Genomic DNA, 13171 nt, shown 5'->3' with positions numbered 1-13171 from the left:
GCATTCTGATATATTGAGAAAAATGTCAGCCTGACTCCAACTCTGTATTTTTGAAAAATTTATTTTATGCTCCTAGAAGCTGAGAACTCTGATACTCATGAACCAAATTTAGAACTGAGATTCTTCCCTAGTTCATCTATTTCCTTTTGAAATTTTATAAACAAGATTTTGTACACAAGAGGTAGCAGAGGAAAATTCCAGTCTGCTTGTTCCAAGCTCAAAAGGTAACTGCACACACCTCGATGTTAGCAGGGAGGGTGGGCAAGACAGGGTGAGTCCGATGACAAGATGCTCTAGTCTTATACTTTATTCTAGTTGTGAGTGACCATGTGAGTACTCCAGGAGAAGTCATAGGCAAGATGCCCACGGGGACACTCTTTTTGTTCTCTTTCCCAGGACGCCTTTAATGGGCTGATCGGCCATCCTTTGGGAAGGCCTTCACTAAGGGAGCTTCTTGAGAACACACAGCATTGAGTTAGTTGTGCAATTCCTGCTAGATTTGCAGATCATTTTGAAAGATTTATAAAAACATCTTCATCCAAAAAACTGGCGGTAAAAATGACAACTCTTCTTTCCAAGGTAAGCCTGTCACAATTGTCACTTCGTTGTACTACATTAAAAAAATTCATCAGCAGGCTTGTAGACTACAGCCTTTGGAAATCAAGTGGTAACTGGCAAAGTGAAAACGATGTTCGTTGTAGCGACAACATAAGCAAAATGAACCAAAGCGTGTAATACGTGATAGTGGTGCGTGATCCTGATGAGCTTGACGGTGAGGACAGCAGGTGTCAGGGGGTTGTGGAAGGCATTGTTTCCATAGGAAATAAGGGGAGCTAGAAGTGGCAATTTCACTCCTGAATTTCGGCTCCTGAGAGTGCAGTTGCCAGCAATGACATTCCAATCCATATCACCACCAGCATTTCAATGTCATGTCTCACACAATCTTTTGGTGAGGATGGGGGTGGAAAGGATGGGGTACAGCAAAGAGTAGGACATGGAGTATTCACGTACTTAAAACCTCTTCTAAAACATCACATTTAAAACTGCAAGAACGTGAGGACCATACACAAGTTGCCAGCTGCCTCTGTTGTTTCTCTGAGGACACAGTTCTGCTCTTCAATGCTGGCCCTTCCATTCACTCAGCATATTTGACAATAGCTAACACTAGCTTGCAGAAAGCTACAAAATTACAAATTGAATCCCGACTGCACAGTAACTTTAGCAGTTCAATAGTGAAATGACTGACTTACTGAAAGTGCACAGCAGTGAAAAGCTGTCTGCCCTGTCACGTGTCCAAATAAAATGCAAAAGCAATCTAGACAAGGCACCGTGGGGTTGGCTGCGCCTCTTTGACTTGGCAAATATAACTGACAGTGGCAACCTGGCACTTCCTAAGGCTTCCCTAGTTCTGTGTGTGGCGAGTTGAAAAAAAAAAGGCCAAAAATGTGGGTGAGCAACTCAAAATACAAAATATATAAAATTAATGAAATGCATTGGCACTCCCCACCCCCGTCTCTCTCTCCTGGAGCTGGTATCTATACCAGCTATACTTGGGAAAAACAACTAAATGGATGGTTATTCCAGTGCTTTCCAGTTATTTCCGGGAAAATAAACCTTAAGACTTGTCCCTGTCTTTTCAGTATTCACTAGTCAGGTTGAGGAGAAACAAAGTCTCAAATTCTTTCTCTGCATTAAAATTACTACAAAACTCACAAAGCAATGTCTCCCAACTCAGACATTTAACTTCATATTTAACCAATACCAAAGGTTTCAGTAATTATGTTTTAAGCAAAAGCAAATGATTGCAGGTCACATGATTTAAGACTACAGTTTATTCAATATGTCTCCAAGCATTAAAAAGATGATTTTATGAAGTCAAACTGCAATAAAATTATATCTTAAAGTGCTTTTTATTTGGTGTTTTTAAAAATTTGTTTTGGGAACAACATAACTTCTTTAATGACTGATGTCAAAGAATGTACCCCGTACTTTTGGAGAACACAGTATTTTTTTATTGCTCTTTTTAATCTCAATTATATCAGAAAAATACCTTAAAGAGCATAATAATGTCCCAATTTTTGATCCTGGTAGCGTTTCATCAAGATCCAAGCTTATGCATCCAGACCCTTCTGAAATTCTATACAAATAGGGAGACATATTAAATACAAAGGTCTGTGTAAACTGAATTCTTTAACTACTATTTTACAATGAAAATGAATTTTATCACGTCCTTATATCATTTTAAATTGGATATTCCTATTACTGCAAGGTTAAAAATTTGCCCCCACGCATCTAAAGGCAGCTTGCTTTTTTTTTTTTTTAATATAAAACCAAAGGAATTTCTTTTGTAGTATCATAGAGGAAGCAACAGCTTTACCCTCACTCTTGTATGTTCATGTAACAAAAAAGTCTGCCACTGGCTTTATTTCCTAAAATCTTCTCAAAAATGTTAATTAATTCACATATGGATTGTCCTCCTGGGACAGCTGATCCACATGCCAGAGTTCTCTCACTGCCAAAGAGCTCCCAAACTTTCTGCTGGCCAGAGGGTGTTTTCTTTTCAAAACACAAGCTCTCCAATGTCTTGGAAGGTTCTACCAGTTCCATCTCCAGGTTCTTCTAAAGGTTTCAAGCATGAGATTCTTACTTCAAAAAGGTGTTGAGCATCCAGTGATTGTGGTTATGATTGTGGTTGGATTCCTCATCATGTGCTGCACGTTTCCTCTAAGGATCAACATCGTCAAGGTCACTTCTTAACTCACCAATCAGCATGGGTGATTCTGAACCCTTTGAGAAAGAAAAGGAAGTTAAAATGTATATATACTAAAGTTGGAGAAAAAAGTTCCTTTATACTGTCTGACTTATTTGTGTTCTGTAATTAAAACCCATCCTCATTTGACAACTTAGTTTAATGCTTATCAAAGGGTAATAAAACATAGTGATTATTATAACACCTTATATTTGACATGATTCATGATTATGCAAAACACTTTCATTTCCATGAACTTATTTAGTTATTGAAACAACCCAATGACTTAACTAAAGTCACAGTGCAGGCAGGCACTGGAACTCAGAGTTGGTAACGTGATGAAGCAGAGAGAGGGCCTGGCTGCTGGTGATCCCTGCTTGGCTCAGGGCACTGTGTTTGGCTCTTTGTACTGCACCATGCTGCCAAAGATGGCTCCGGGTCATTCCTTGGTCTGAATTCTGCTGAGTCACCAACTGTGTGTGTAGCCTTTGGTTTGTAGGCTTAGTAAGTATTTTTCAATGCCTACCGTGTGCCTTGGGACAGAACTAGCTGGGAGTGTGGAGAGGGCAGTGGGGCAGGGAAGTCTCTTTGAGGAAGTGACATGTAAACTATCACAGGGCTGAGTGTGACAGGGACCTGAGGTGGAAGAAACAAAATTTATTTGATAAATTAAAAGAAGTTCATTGTATCTAGAATCTAGAGAATGTGGGTACAGAGATATGCAGAGGCCAAATCAAGCAGGACTGTTGAAGATTTTAGCCTCTATCCTAACCTATCCTAACAGCAATAGAAAGCCTCTGAGAGGTTTAGCAAATGAACTGGAGTGAAGCAAGAGGGGAGGCTCTTACAGGGATCTTACAGAGACTAGGGTGCTTATGACAGGTGGCAGTAAATGGATGAGGGATGTTTAAGAGGTCAGCCTGAGAAGACTGGTGAAATTGACTGCAGCGTGTGAGGGAGCTGACACCATGGTAGACAATGGTCTTATTTATGAAATAAGGAACAATGAAGGTAGACCAGCTTTGGTGTGTGTGTGTGTGTGTGGGGGGTTGTCAGTGAGGAAGGGCTGGGCATGTGGCGTTTGAGGAATCTTTGAGACAGGTCAAGTGGAGATGCCAAGAAGAGAGCTGGATGTTCAGGTCTGGAACTCAGAAGAATCAAGGCTGTGGGTGTGGATGGGAAAGTATTGAGTGGGGGTGGAGGGAGGAGGATATAGGGTGGAGACTTGAGGAACATTACTGGTGGCCTAGAAGAGACTGGGAAAGACCAGCTAGAGGAGTTGGAAGGAAACTAGGGGAGTGAAATGTCATGGAGGCCCTGGAAAGAGGGGGCTTCAAAAATGGAGGAGGCATCAGTAGCGTCGGATGGTGCTGAGTGTCCAACCAAGATGAGGACTGAAAAATGGAGGTCACTTGTCACCCCAATTGCTTATTTGGAGAGAAGAGGGTGAATAATGAGTGAAAGGTAAGAAGATGGAGACAGTTAAGTTTAGCTAGTTCTTTTGAGAAGGTTGGCTATGAAGAAGAGGAAAGATGGCAAGGGATAAAGGACAGGGAACACAGAATATGTTGAAACACTGCTGGGAATGATCCAGCAGAGAGGGATCAGTCCAAGATACCAAGAGAGAAAGACAGAATATAGGGTTTCTGAGGCGGTGGGAGGGAATGAAGGCCAGATGCCCTGGGTGGAAGGAGGGAAATCTCCTGCACCGTAACAGGGGAGGAGATGAGGACATGCAGACACAGGGGAGATGTAAGTTTGGAGCCAGCTGTTCTTGTCTAATATTTTCTCTACAGATATGTAGTTGATAAGGTAAACCACCAAGAATGACCATGGGTTAAGTCTCATCACTATGCTGAACCGCAGTTTCCTTCTCTGTAAAATCAGGGTAGTATTACCTCACAAAGTTGCTATGAGGATCCAAAAAAATAACATTTTAAAAAAATGGTGCATACAACATCAACCACATTCATTTAATGAGGACCTACTCTGTGCCAGGCACTGTGCTGGACCAACAGAGGAGACTGCTGTTAGGGAAGATTATAGACCAGTGGGGAAGACACAACAAATGCAGTAATGTTTATATTTACTTCATTATTTTGCACATAGATGTTCAATAAATATCTCTTTTCTTTTCCTACTAAAGTGATCAGTATTGAAAGTGTTCCTTTTTTGTTTGTTTGTTTAAAGAAAAACAGGTTAAGATTATTCTTTGACTCTCCTGACAGGTAGGTATATTTCAATAGCGTGGGCCCTTTCTTTCAAAGGTCCATGTTTCCAGGAAAGCTGGTGAAAGCAGAAGGAGGAGGAAGTGGTTTTTAGTAACCTGGCAAAGCACAGGGAACAAGCTGGAACAAAGACATCTGTGGCCTGGCTTTATTAAGACTATCTCAAGTTGATTAGAATTAGGCCAGCTGGAGAAACCTGAAAGCCCTGAATTAATTTCCCACTGCAGCACTGCTCAACTTGGTGAGCTTATTGTTAGTGAGTCCTGAACTGAGATTCCAGGACATGAATGGTTTTATTTGAACCAAGAATACCCTCAGGTCATAGTGTCCCCACAAAGAGAATGCACTAGAGGGAGGGCTGTGTCTCTTTAGATGCATACTCCAGAAAAGATTTTTTTTTTTCTGATTATAGAAATTCTTTTCGAAAACTGAAGCATATGCTCCACCCTTCTACCCAAGCCATGCACTATGGTCATACCTGTTGTAAATGCCTCTCTCCATTCTCGTTGGCAGGACTGCTCTCTGACCCATTACTGCTTCCAGATTGCTCTTTTTCATTCAACAAAGCTGTGGCATATGCTAATGTGTCCTACAAGAGAATTAAACACACACAAAGTTAGGGGGTGTCCAGTGACAACAGCAACCCCAGAGCCCTTCCTTTTACCTCTGGTGGGCACTGGGAGCCCCGAGGGTAAGCTTTGTCAGCCACCAGAGCGCACGGCTCACCACTTCCCCAGGTTGTCAGGCGGCCCAGACTGAATCTCTTTTCTTTCAGGCGAATAATTTGCAAAGATTTGCCTAAGTGTAAACCAATCTGCTGTCTTTTCACAAAAATTCAATTATTTCTTCTATCCTTTCTCATTTCCAACCCAGAACCTCTCTTGGCTGAAGGTGCAGTTCCTGAGAAGCCTACTGATAATCCTACATACTGTATTTCACACCATAAAGAACAAAAAGGCATCCTCACCTGGGCTGATATGGTTCGCTGAAAGGTTTTTCCAGTTGATGTTTCATTAGAGACATTACTCTGTGGTGTCCAGTAATGTTCTGACATCTGAGATGAAAGGTCAAAAATTTGTCATCAGAGATGACAAATAAGTCTATGTGATTCCACAATTTCTATTGTTAGATAGTAAGCATATAAAAATCATCTAAAATACAGCTAAAATCTACTAGACCTATCACACCAGGAGACTAGTTCATGGAAGATTCTACTTCCACTTTTAGGACCTCAAGAAAATGCCGCTGCTTATATAATCATCCTCACCTTTTCACCCATCCACTTAAGACACATGTATTAAGATACCAATTTAATGCATAAAGGCAAGTATCAACTATATTAAAGAAAATGTTTGAAGTCACTCTCCAAATCATGTTTAAGAGATTTTTCCTGATAAGATATGCTGTTATTACATCCTATGTTACATCCAGAAAAGTTCAAAATTCCATTACCTTCTTCTGTAACCACTGCACAGCCCAACTCCAATGATGGGAATTCTCTTTGAAATACTCTTTAGCAGCAGGACACCTGGAGATTGAAGGATACTTGTATTAGCCAAGTGCTTTCTTTCCAAATACACTTGTTTTATCTCCATTGCTCTTTTATTTTGAAAACAGCATGTTCATTTAAATTTAGTTCCCTTTATATTGAATTTTTACCCTTTTTTGGTTGGGAAAGGTAATACATTCACATGTTTAAACTTCAAAAGTCACCAAAGGGCAAATATGTGGCCAAAGTCCCCATCTAGCTCTAACTCTCAGACACTTGGTAACAAAAGAAAACAAAAAATCCATAATGAATTTTGATACTGCGATTCCATGTGTGTGTACAGATGGATGTGTGATGGATGTGGAAGTATATATAAGGACATCTTTGGGTTTTGACTATTATCATTGACATTTGGACTGAGTATCTGCTGGCCCCAATACTACTTAGAAATGCCATCTGTAGGCAAACACTTATGATAACATGATAACATGCTGCCAATTTCAAGCCTTAATGAACCTACAATTGTGGTAGAATGATACCGATCTGTGTCCACAATGCCGTGACATCAGGAAAATGCATGTTGGTGGATTATTTCACTTAGGCTCTAATTTACATCTGTTCAGGAAGCTCAAATACACCAGACTAAACCCAACAGACTTCTCAATCTTATTTTGGTAAGAGTCACAGGATGGCAATCCCTGTGTCTAAGAATCAGCACAAATTTGGAGCAAAGTAAATTAAGCTATAAAGAAGGCTTGGCAAAAGACTGAGTCTTGGTGGAGTAGCCTGGCTGACAGGCCTTAGTCACAGCTCAATAACCCTGGGTTATCACGTAGTTACTCTAATCTTTTGTTTGCCTATGTACAAAATAAGAGCACTGAACTAGCTAACCATAAAGGTTCCTTCTAACATTAAAGACCTTTGCTTTGAAGTCAATCAACCTGTGTTCAAGACTCAGCTCAATGATCCAGGCATGTCACTTAAACCAAACCACTGTGCCGGTTTGAATGTATTATGTCCCCCAGAAAAAGCCATATTCTTTGATACAATCTTGTGGGGCAGACGTTTAAGTGCTGATTAGACTGGAATTCTTTGAGTGATTCCATGGAAATGTGCCCCACCCAACTGTAGGTGATAACTCTGATGAGATAATTTCCATGGAGGCTTGGCCCCACCCATTCAGGGTGGGCCTTGATCACTGGAGCCATATAAATGAGCTGACAAACAGAAGGAACTCAGTGCAGCTGTGAGTGACATTTTGAAGAGGAGCTACAGCCAAGAGGGACATTTGAAGAAAGCACTGGAGCTGCAGATGAGAGACATTTTGAAGACAGCCGTTGAAAGCAGACTCTTGTTCCGGAGAAGGTAAGAGAGGACAAACGCTCCAAGAGCAACTAAGAGTGACATTTTTGAGGAACTGCAGCCTAGAGAGGAACGTTTTGGGAGAAAGCCATTTTGAAACCAGAACTTTGGAGCAGATGCCAGCCACGTGCCTTCCCAGCTAACAGAGGTTTTCCGGACACCACTGGCCATCCTCCAGTGAAGGTACCTGATTGTTGATGTGTTACCTTGGACATTTTATGGCCTTAAGACTGTAACTTTGTAACCAAATAAACCCCCTTTTTAAAAGCCAGTCCATTTCTGGTGTTTTGCATTCTGGCAGCATCAGCAAACTACAACCACCACCAATGGCATGGAACTAATAACAGTACCTATCTTCATTAGGTTGTTGCAAAGATTAAATGAGATAATACATGGCCAGTACCTAGCAAGCTGCCTGGGTTCATAAAGGCTCAATAGTTGTAACTAACATGCTTTCCTCTCTTGGGAGACGATTTTGAAATTGGGGACCTAGAGCTTAAAAGAGTTAGCAGCTGGGTTACATTAGAGTTCTTCAGAGATAAGTTCCCCAAATCTGTCTTGATTCCTGCATCAAGCCTGGCTGTTGAGCCTTTTTTTCTCTTGAATTCCATAAAATTTGCTACCCTTTTAATATTCCCCCTTCACACCTTTTTGAGATCATCTGAATAGGCTCCTGCACCTTTCAAACAAACATGCCCTGACTGAGTCAGGCTCTCTAGGTACTAAAACTAATGGCAGATTTTTTCAGTCCTATTTGACTTTTAAATAAAACATTCCTGTGTTTCAAGCCAGTACTTACTTTTGAGCAAGAGTTACAAGAAATTTAACACACTGGTAGCACCGACTGCTGTCCACATGATTACTATGGTGCATCAAAGCTAAAGGAAAAGAAGAGAAAACTTTCAATAAAGTGCTAAACTGAGGGGCCCAAGTAATATCAAGCTCTCTCCTTGCTCGGAAAATTTGCAAATTACTTTGATGAACAGATAAGGAATAACTTAACCAGAACCATGTTTGTGCCTGAATGAACAGGATCCTCCGAACTCGAATGGGTAGAGACACTACTTTACAAAGTTACAAACTCTATATATAAAGTTTCACTCACTAAAGTTTATTCTTCAGAAACTTAAATCCTCTAGAGAGCTCCTATGCCAACTAAGTCCCAAAACCTAGAGGCAATAGCCTCTTCAAGAACATCAACCAGATGTGTTCCCTTTTCCTATAATGTCAACATCCCTTTGCAACATGAACAAGTTAGGGTGATCACTCCCTAGACATTCCTGAAGATTGGGAAAGTGATTAAACTAGAGGAAGGGGTAGCAACAGACAAGATGGAATTTAACAAAGGATTATGAATACTGAATCTCTATATAATTTTCTTTTTCTTAGTTGCTGGGGTATTGGAATAGCTAGAAGAACTGAAATGGTGGAAATGTAACCCACAGCATCTTTTGAAATTTCCTCTATAGCTACTTCTTAAATTGTAATTTGAAAGTTAAAATCTTTTTGTATATATGGTTTATCTCAGTTACCACCTTTTTTGTATATATGTTATATCTCACAATAAGGAAATAACTGAAAGTATGGTACTGTAACTCATAACATTTTTGGAAACTTTCTACATAACTACCTGTTAAATTGTACTTTGAAAGTTATTACCTTTTTGCAAATATGTTATATTTCACAATAAGGAAATAACTGAAACTGTGAAAGTGTAACACATAACATTCTTTGAAATTTGCTCTCTGACAACTTAAGTTGCAAAACAAAAACAAAAACCAAAACAAAAAATACGTAGAGGTGTGAAAGTTAGACTTCTAGGAGAACTGAAAAAGAACTAAAATTTTTCTTGGCTGAAGGAACAGTAGTTGTAACACTGTGGTTTAACAGATAGAAAATTATGATACTAGTTCAGTTCAACAAATATTTCCTGAGTCCCTGTTCTGTGCCTTAGGGGTTTACAGATAATAAGACCTGGTCCCTGCTCCCGAGGCGCTTACAGTCTTGAGGTTTCGAGGTTTCGGAGGGCCTGAGTGCTGCTCTGAGTAGAGTGCACCACTCTACAGGGCGGCCTGGGAAGCTGCACCTATAGAACTTTCTCGCTTAAAGCTCTTTTCTGTAATGAAAGGAGGCTCTAAATCTCCTGTTAATACATAACAACATCTAAAATGACTCAGATTAATTGGAAATACAGGCGGATGGTAGAGTTGGCTAAAATTTCTTCCAACCAAATATTTTCTAATAAATAGCTCATTAAAGTCAATTTAGCCTTCTGACAAAGAAAGTTCTGACTAAAAAACTTTTTTTGGGTAGGCAATGAAAATTTGGGTAAATTCATACTAGAAATAAAAAAAATAATGGCACTCACAAGCTTGGCAATATCCTGAGTCTATGGTTGTAGTTTTTTCCCCTCCCCAATGGTTGTAGAGTGGAATGATAGATTTACTACATCAGAACGTGGTTTTTAGCTTGTTGAACAAGTCACAGGACCCCTGAATCTTATCTGACCATGTCAAAGGACTCCAAGCTGCATCTTGCTGATTAAAAGCAGGAGGGGTTCCACGACTATAAGATCCTCTCTGGTTTTAATTCCCCTGACTAGAAACAGGGACCCCAGAAGCTCTAACCACATTTTTTATGGAATACTCTTGATCTTAGTAAAGAGCAGTGGGAGGTAGATCTGTCAGTGAAGAGACTGGCTAAAACACAGATTATCCCCATATTTACTAACAACGTTTATTAATAAGGCAAGGCATACTTGCCTAGTAATCCATTTTCCGTCTCAAATACAAATTTGACTCGCTCTACTTGTATGGGATCTTCAATGACCTATATAAGAAGGGAAATAAAGGTTGGTGAATGAAAAAAAGAACATGTATGGTAGCCACTGGTACCTTTTTTATAATTCAAGAAATTAATTTAGTTTATAACTTAACAAAACCCAGTAAGAACAAATGTCATTGCCACAAATGTTAAAAATATCTTAAATTTTAAGCTGAAGATGAAAAGCTATTAAGTAATATTTGAAGATCCATTCATTTCATATCTATGTGTTCCTACCAACTATAAAGAAGTATATTTCATGATCCCAAGGAATAGAGACTTAATGTCTAAAGGTTGGCTAAAAACGTGTTAAAGTTTTGCTATAATACAGGCTCTAAAAGTGGATGTGAAGGTGTCTGCCGTGCTGCACAGGGAAGGATCTATGTCTTCCTACCTGCTTGTACAAGTGCAGTTTAGCAAACGATATAGAGCTGTTGATCAGATGAGTGATACACTATTCTACCCTTGAAGACCAACGATCTTCCAAAGTTTTAAAAGCACTAGGACCAAAAGGAAGTAAAGGACCAGAAAGATAAGCTTTTTATCAATGACATATATCATTTATTTCTTTATTCAAAAACAATTTATTAAATGCCAAGGCCTATATTAAGTATCAGGGACCTAAAGGGAACATAGACCCTTGTCTTTAAAGGTGCTTCTGGGCTCGTCTCTCTCATTAGCTCATAAGCAGTCACCGAATTCTACTGATTCTCTTTCCAAAACACCTCATGGTCTGTCCCTTGCTCCCTCTTAGCATAAGGCTTGTTACTTCTCACTCAGTTTATAGCCACTGATTCCTATATGGTCTTCCAATTCCTAACCTTGCTTCCTTTAGCCTGTCCTTCAAAACAACTGCAAAGGGATCTTGCTAAGACACATATCAGGTGATGTCATTCTCCTGCTTAAAATGCTTCTGTGATGGGTTGGAGCTGTGTGTACTCCAGAAAAACATGTTCCTAAATTTAATCATTCCTGTGGGTGTGGGCCCACTGTAAGTAGAAACTTTTGATGAGGTTACTTCAGTTAAGAAGGTGTGGCCCGCCTCAATCAAGATGGGTCTTAATCCTATTACTGGAGTTCTTATAAGCAGAGTGCAATTCAGACACATGAAGAAGAAAGCCACAGGAAGCAAGAGGCTGGGTATCAACGGAACCCGGAAGAGAAGCGAGAGACCAGGAGATGCTGCCATGTGTTTCTGCCATGCTACTGAGAAGCCAAGCATCGCTGGCAGCCAGCCCCAGAAGGCCAGTCTTTGAGAAGAAAGCATCACCTTGATGATGCCTTGATTTGGACTTTCTTTTAGCCTCAAACTGTAAGGTAATAAATTCTCATTGTTTAAGCCAACCCATTTCATGGTATTTGCTTGAGCAGCCAAGAAAAATAAAACACCTTCCATGGCTCTCCATCACTGACAGCAAGGGATGCATCCTCAAATGCATTCAGACACCAGGAAGACAACTGAAATGAGCACAGTGGGCTAGCTGTCAGACAATAAGAAGCAGTGATGAAGTGGGGAATTGGAGACCACATGCCTCACCCAAAGGGAACAAGATGCTTCTGCTCTAAATGACTGTGGCATGCAGGAAATGGGGCCAATATGGCTAGATGGCCTGACTTTTTAAGATAGGCTGGAATTCAGAAATCAAGGAAAATATAAAGTAGGCCAAACAAAACAAGCCTATAGGCTGAACTTGGACACCAGGCCAACAGTGTGCAACCACTGGCCCATATAGCACTGGTACCTAATGCCCTTCACTATCTGGTTTGGGTTTCTTTTCCTAAGATCAAACTCAGTTCCCTTTTTTCTGGTCTACTGTCTACTTATAATTCACCGAACTCCTAAGGAGTTGGCAGAGAGCATGGGCTCTGGGGCCAGTTGCCTGGCTCAGATCCCAGCTCTGCCACTTATTACCTGGTGGCCTTGGATAAATCATTCCATCTCTCTTAAGTCTAGGTTTCCAATAATACTGTATTTAGCCACTAAAACCGTTTCCCACCACCCCCATCCTTGCTTTTCACATATCTGAAACTGGGATGCATCTTGTAATCAATTACATTTCAGTTTCATGGCTCTTAAAATGATTTTTTAGTAAATATAAAATACTGTGGTTTTTACAATCAACAGTGTCTTTGAGTTGATGAACCACAGAGCCAGTGATTTACCTCTGAGGGTTATCATGAGGTTTAAATGAGGTAATATTTGTGCTTAGCACATAATTGGTCTGTAGTGAGGCCTTGAGAAAGGTTAACCAGCATGATTACCCTGCTGCTCTCTGTACTATAATTGTTTGTGTACTTGTCTGACTCCCTTACTAAACTGTGAGCTCCTAGGAAATAGAATTTTATTATTGTTCGTCTCTAAATCAATAACACATAAAGCACATGACTGATAGCAGGAGGGCTCAATACATGCAGACCGAATGAATGGAAAAAACAATAAAAGGACACATGACTTTTTATTTCTAAACACATGCTGACTAATAATAAATACACAAGTATAAGTGAATCAGAAAATTTATG

The 13171-nt window shown here is 40.1% G+C and overlaps 1 protein-coding gene across 3 annotated transcripts in view; it reads right to left on the bottom strand.

The window, feature by feature from the left end:
• Positions 1-43: 43 nt before the first annotated feature.
• USP24 (ubiquitin specific peptidase 24) overlaps positions 44-13171 on the bottom strand; it is a 153859-nt gene continuing 140731 nt past the window's right edge. For all 3 annotated transcript variants that reach the window (XM_037827113.1, XM_037827114.1, XM_037827115.1), the window contains exons 63-68: positions 10591-10657; positions 8628-8706; positions 6430-6505; positions 5945-6031; positions 5456-5566; positions 44-2787 (exon numbers count right to left, since the gene is read on the bottom strand). In XM_037827113.1, the coding sequence (XP_037683041.1) occupies positions 2725-2787; positions 5456-5566; positions 5945-6031; positions 6430-6505; positions 8628-8706; positions 10591-10657 (483 nt within the window). In that variant the 3' untranslated portion in view covers positions 44-2724. The remainder of the gene's footprint in view (positions 2788-5455; positions 5567-5944; positions 6032-6429; positions 6506-8627; positions 8707-10590; positions 10658-13171) is intronic.

The sequence above is a fragment of the Choloepus didactylus genome, chromosome 2 (genome assembly GCF_015220235.1).
Source record: "Choloepus didactylus isolate mChoDid1 chromosome 2, mChoDid1.pri, whole genome shotgun sequence".
Classification (NCBI taxonomy): Eukaryota; Metazoa; Chordata; class Mammalia; order Pilosa; family Megalonychidae; genus Choloepus; species Choloepus didactylus.
Note: the sequence above shows the minus strand (reverse complement) of the source record. Positions and strands in the feature narration are given on the sequence as shown.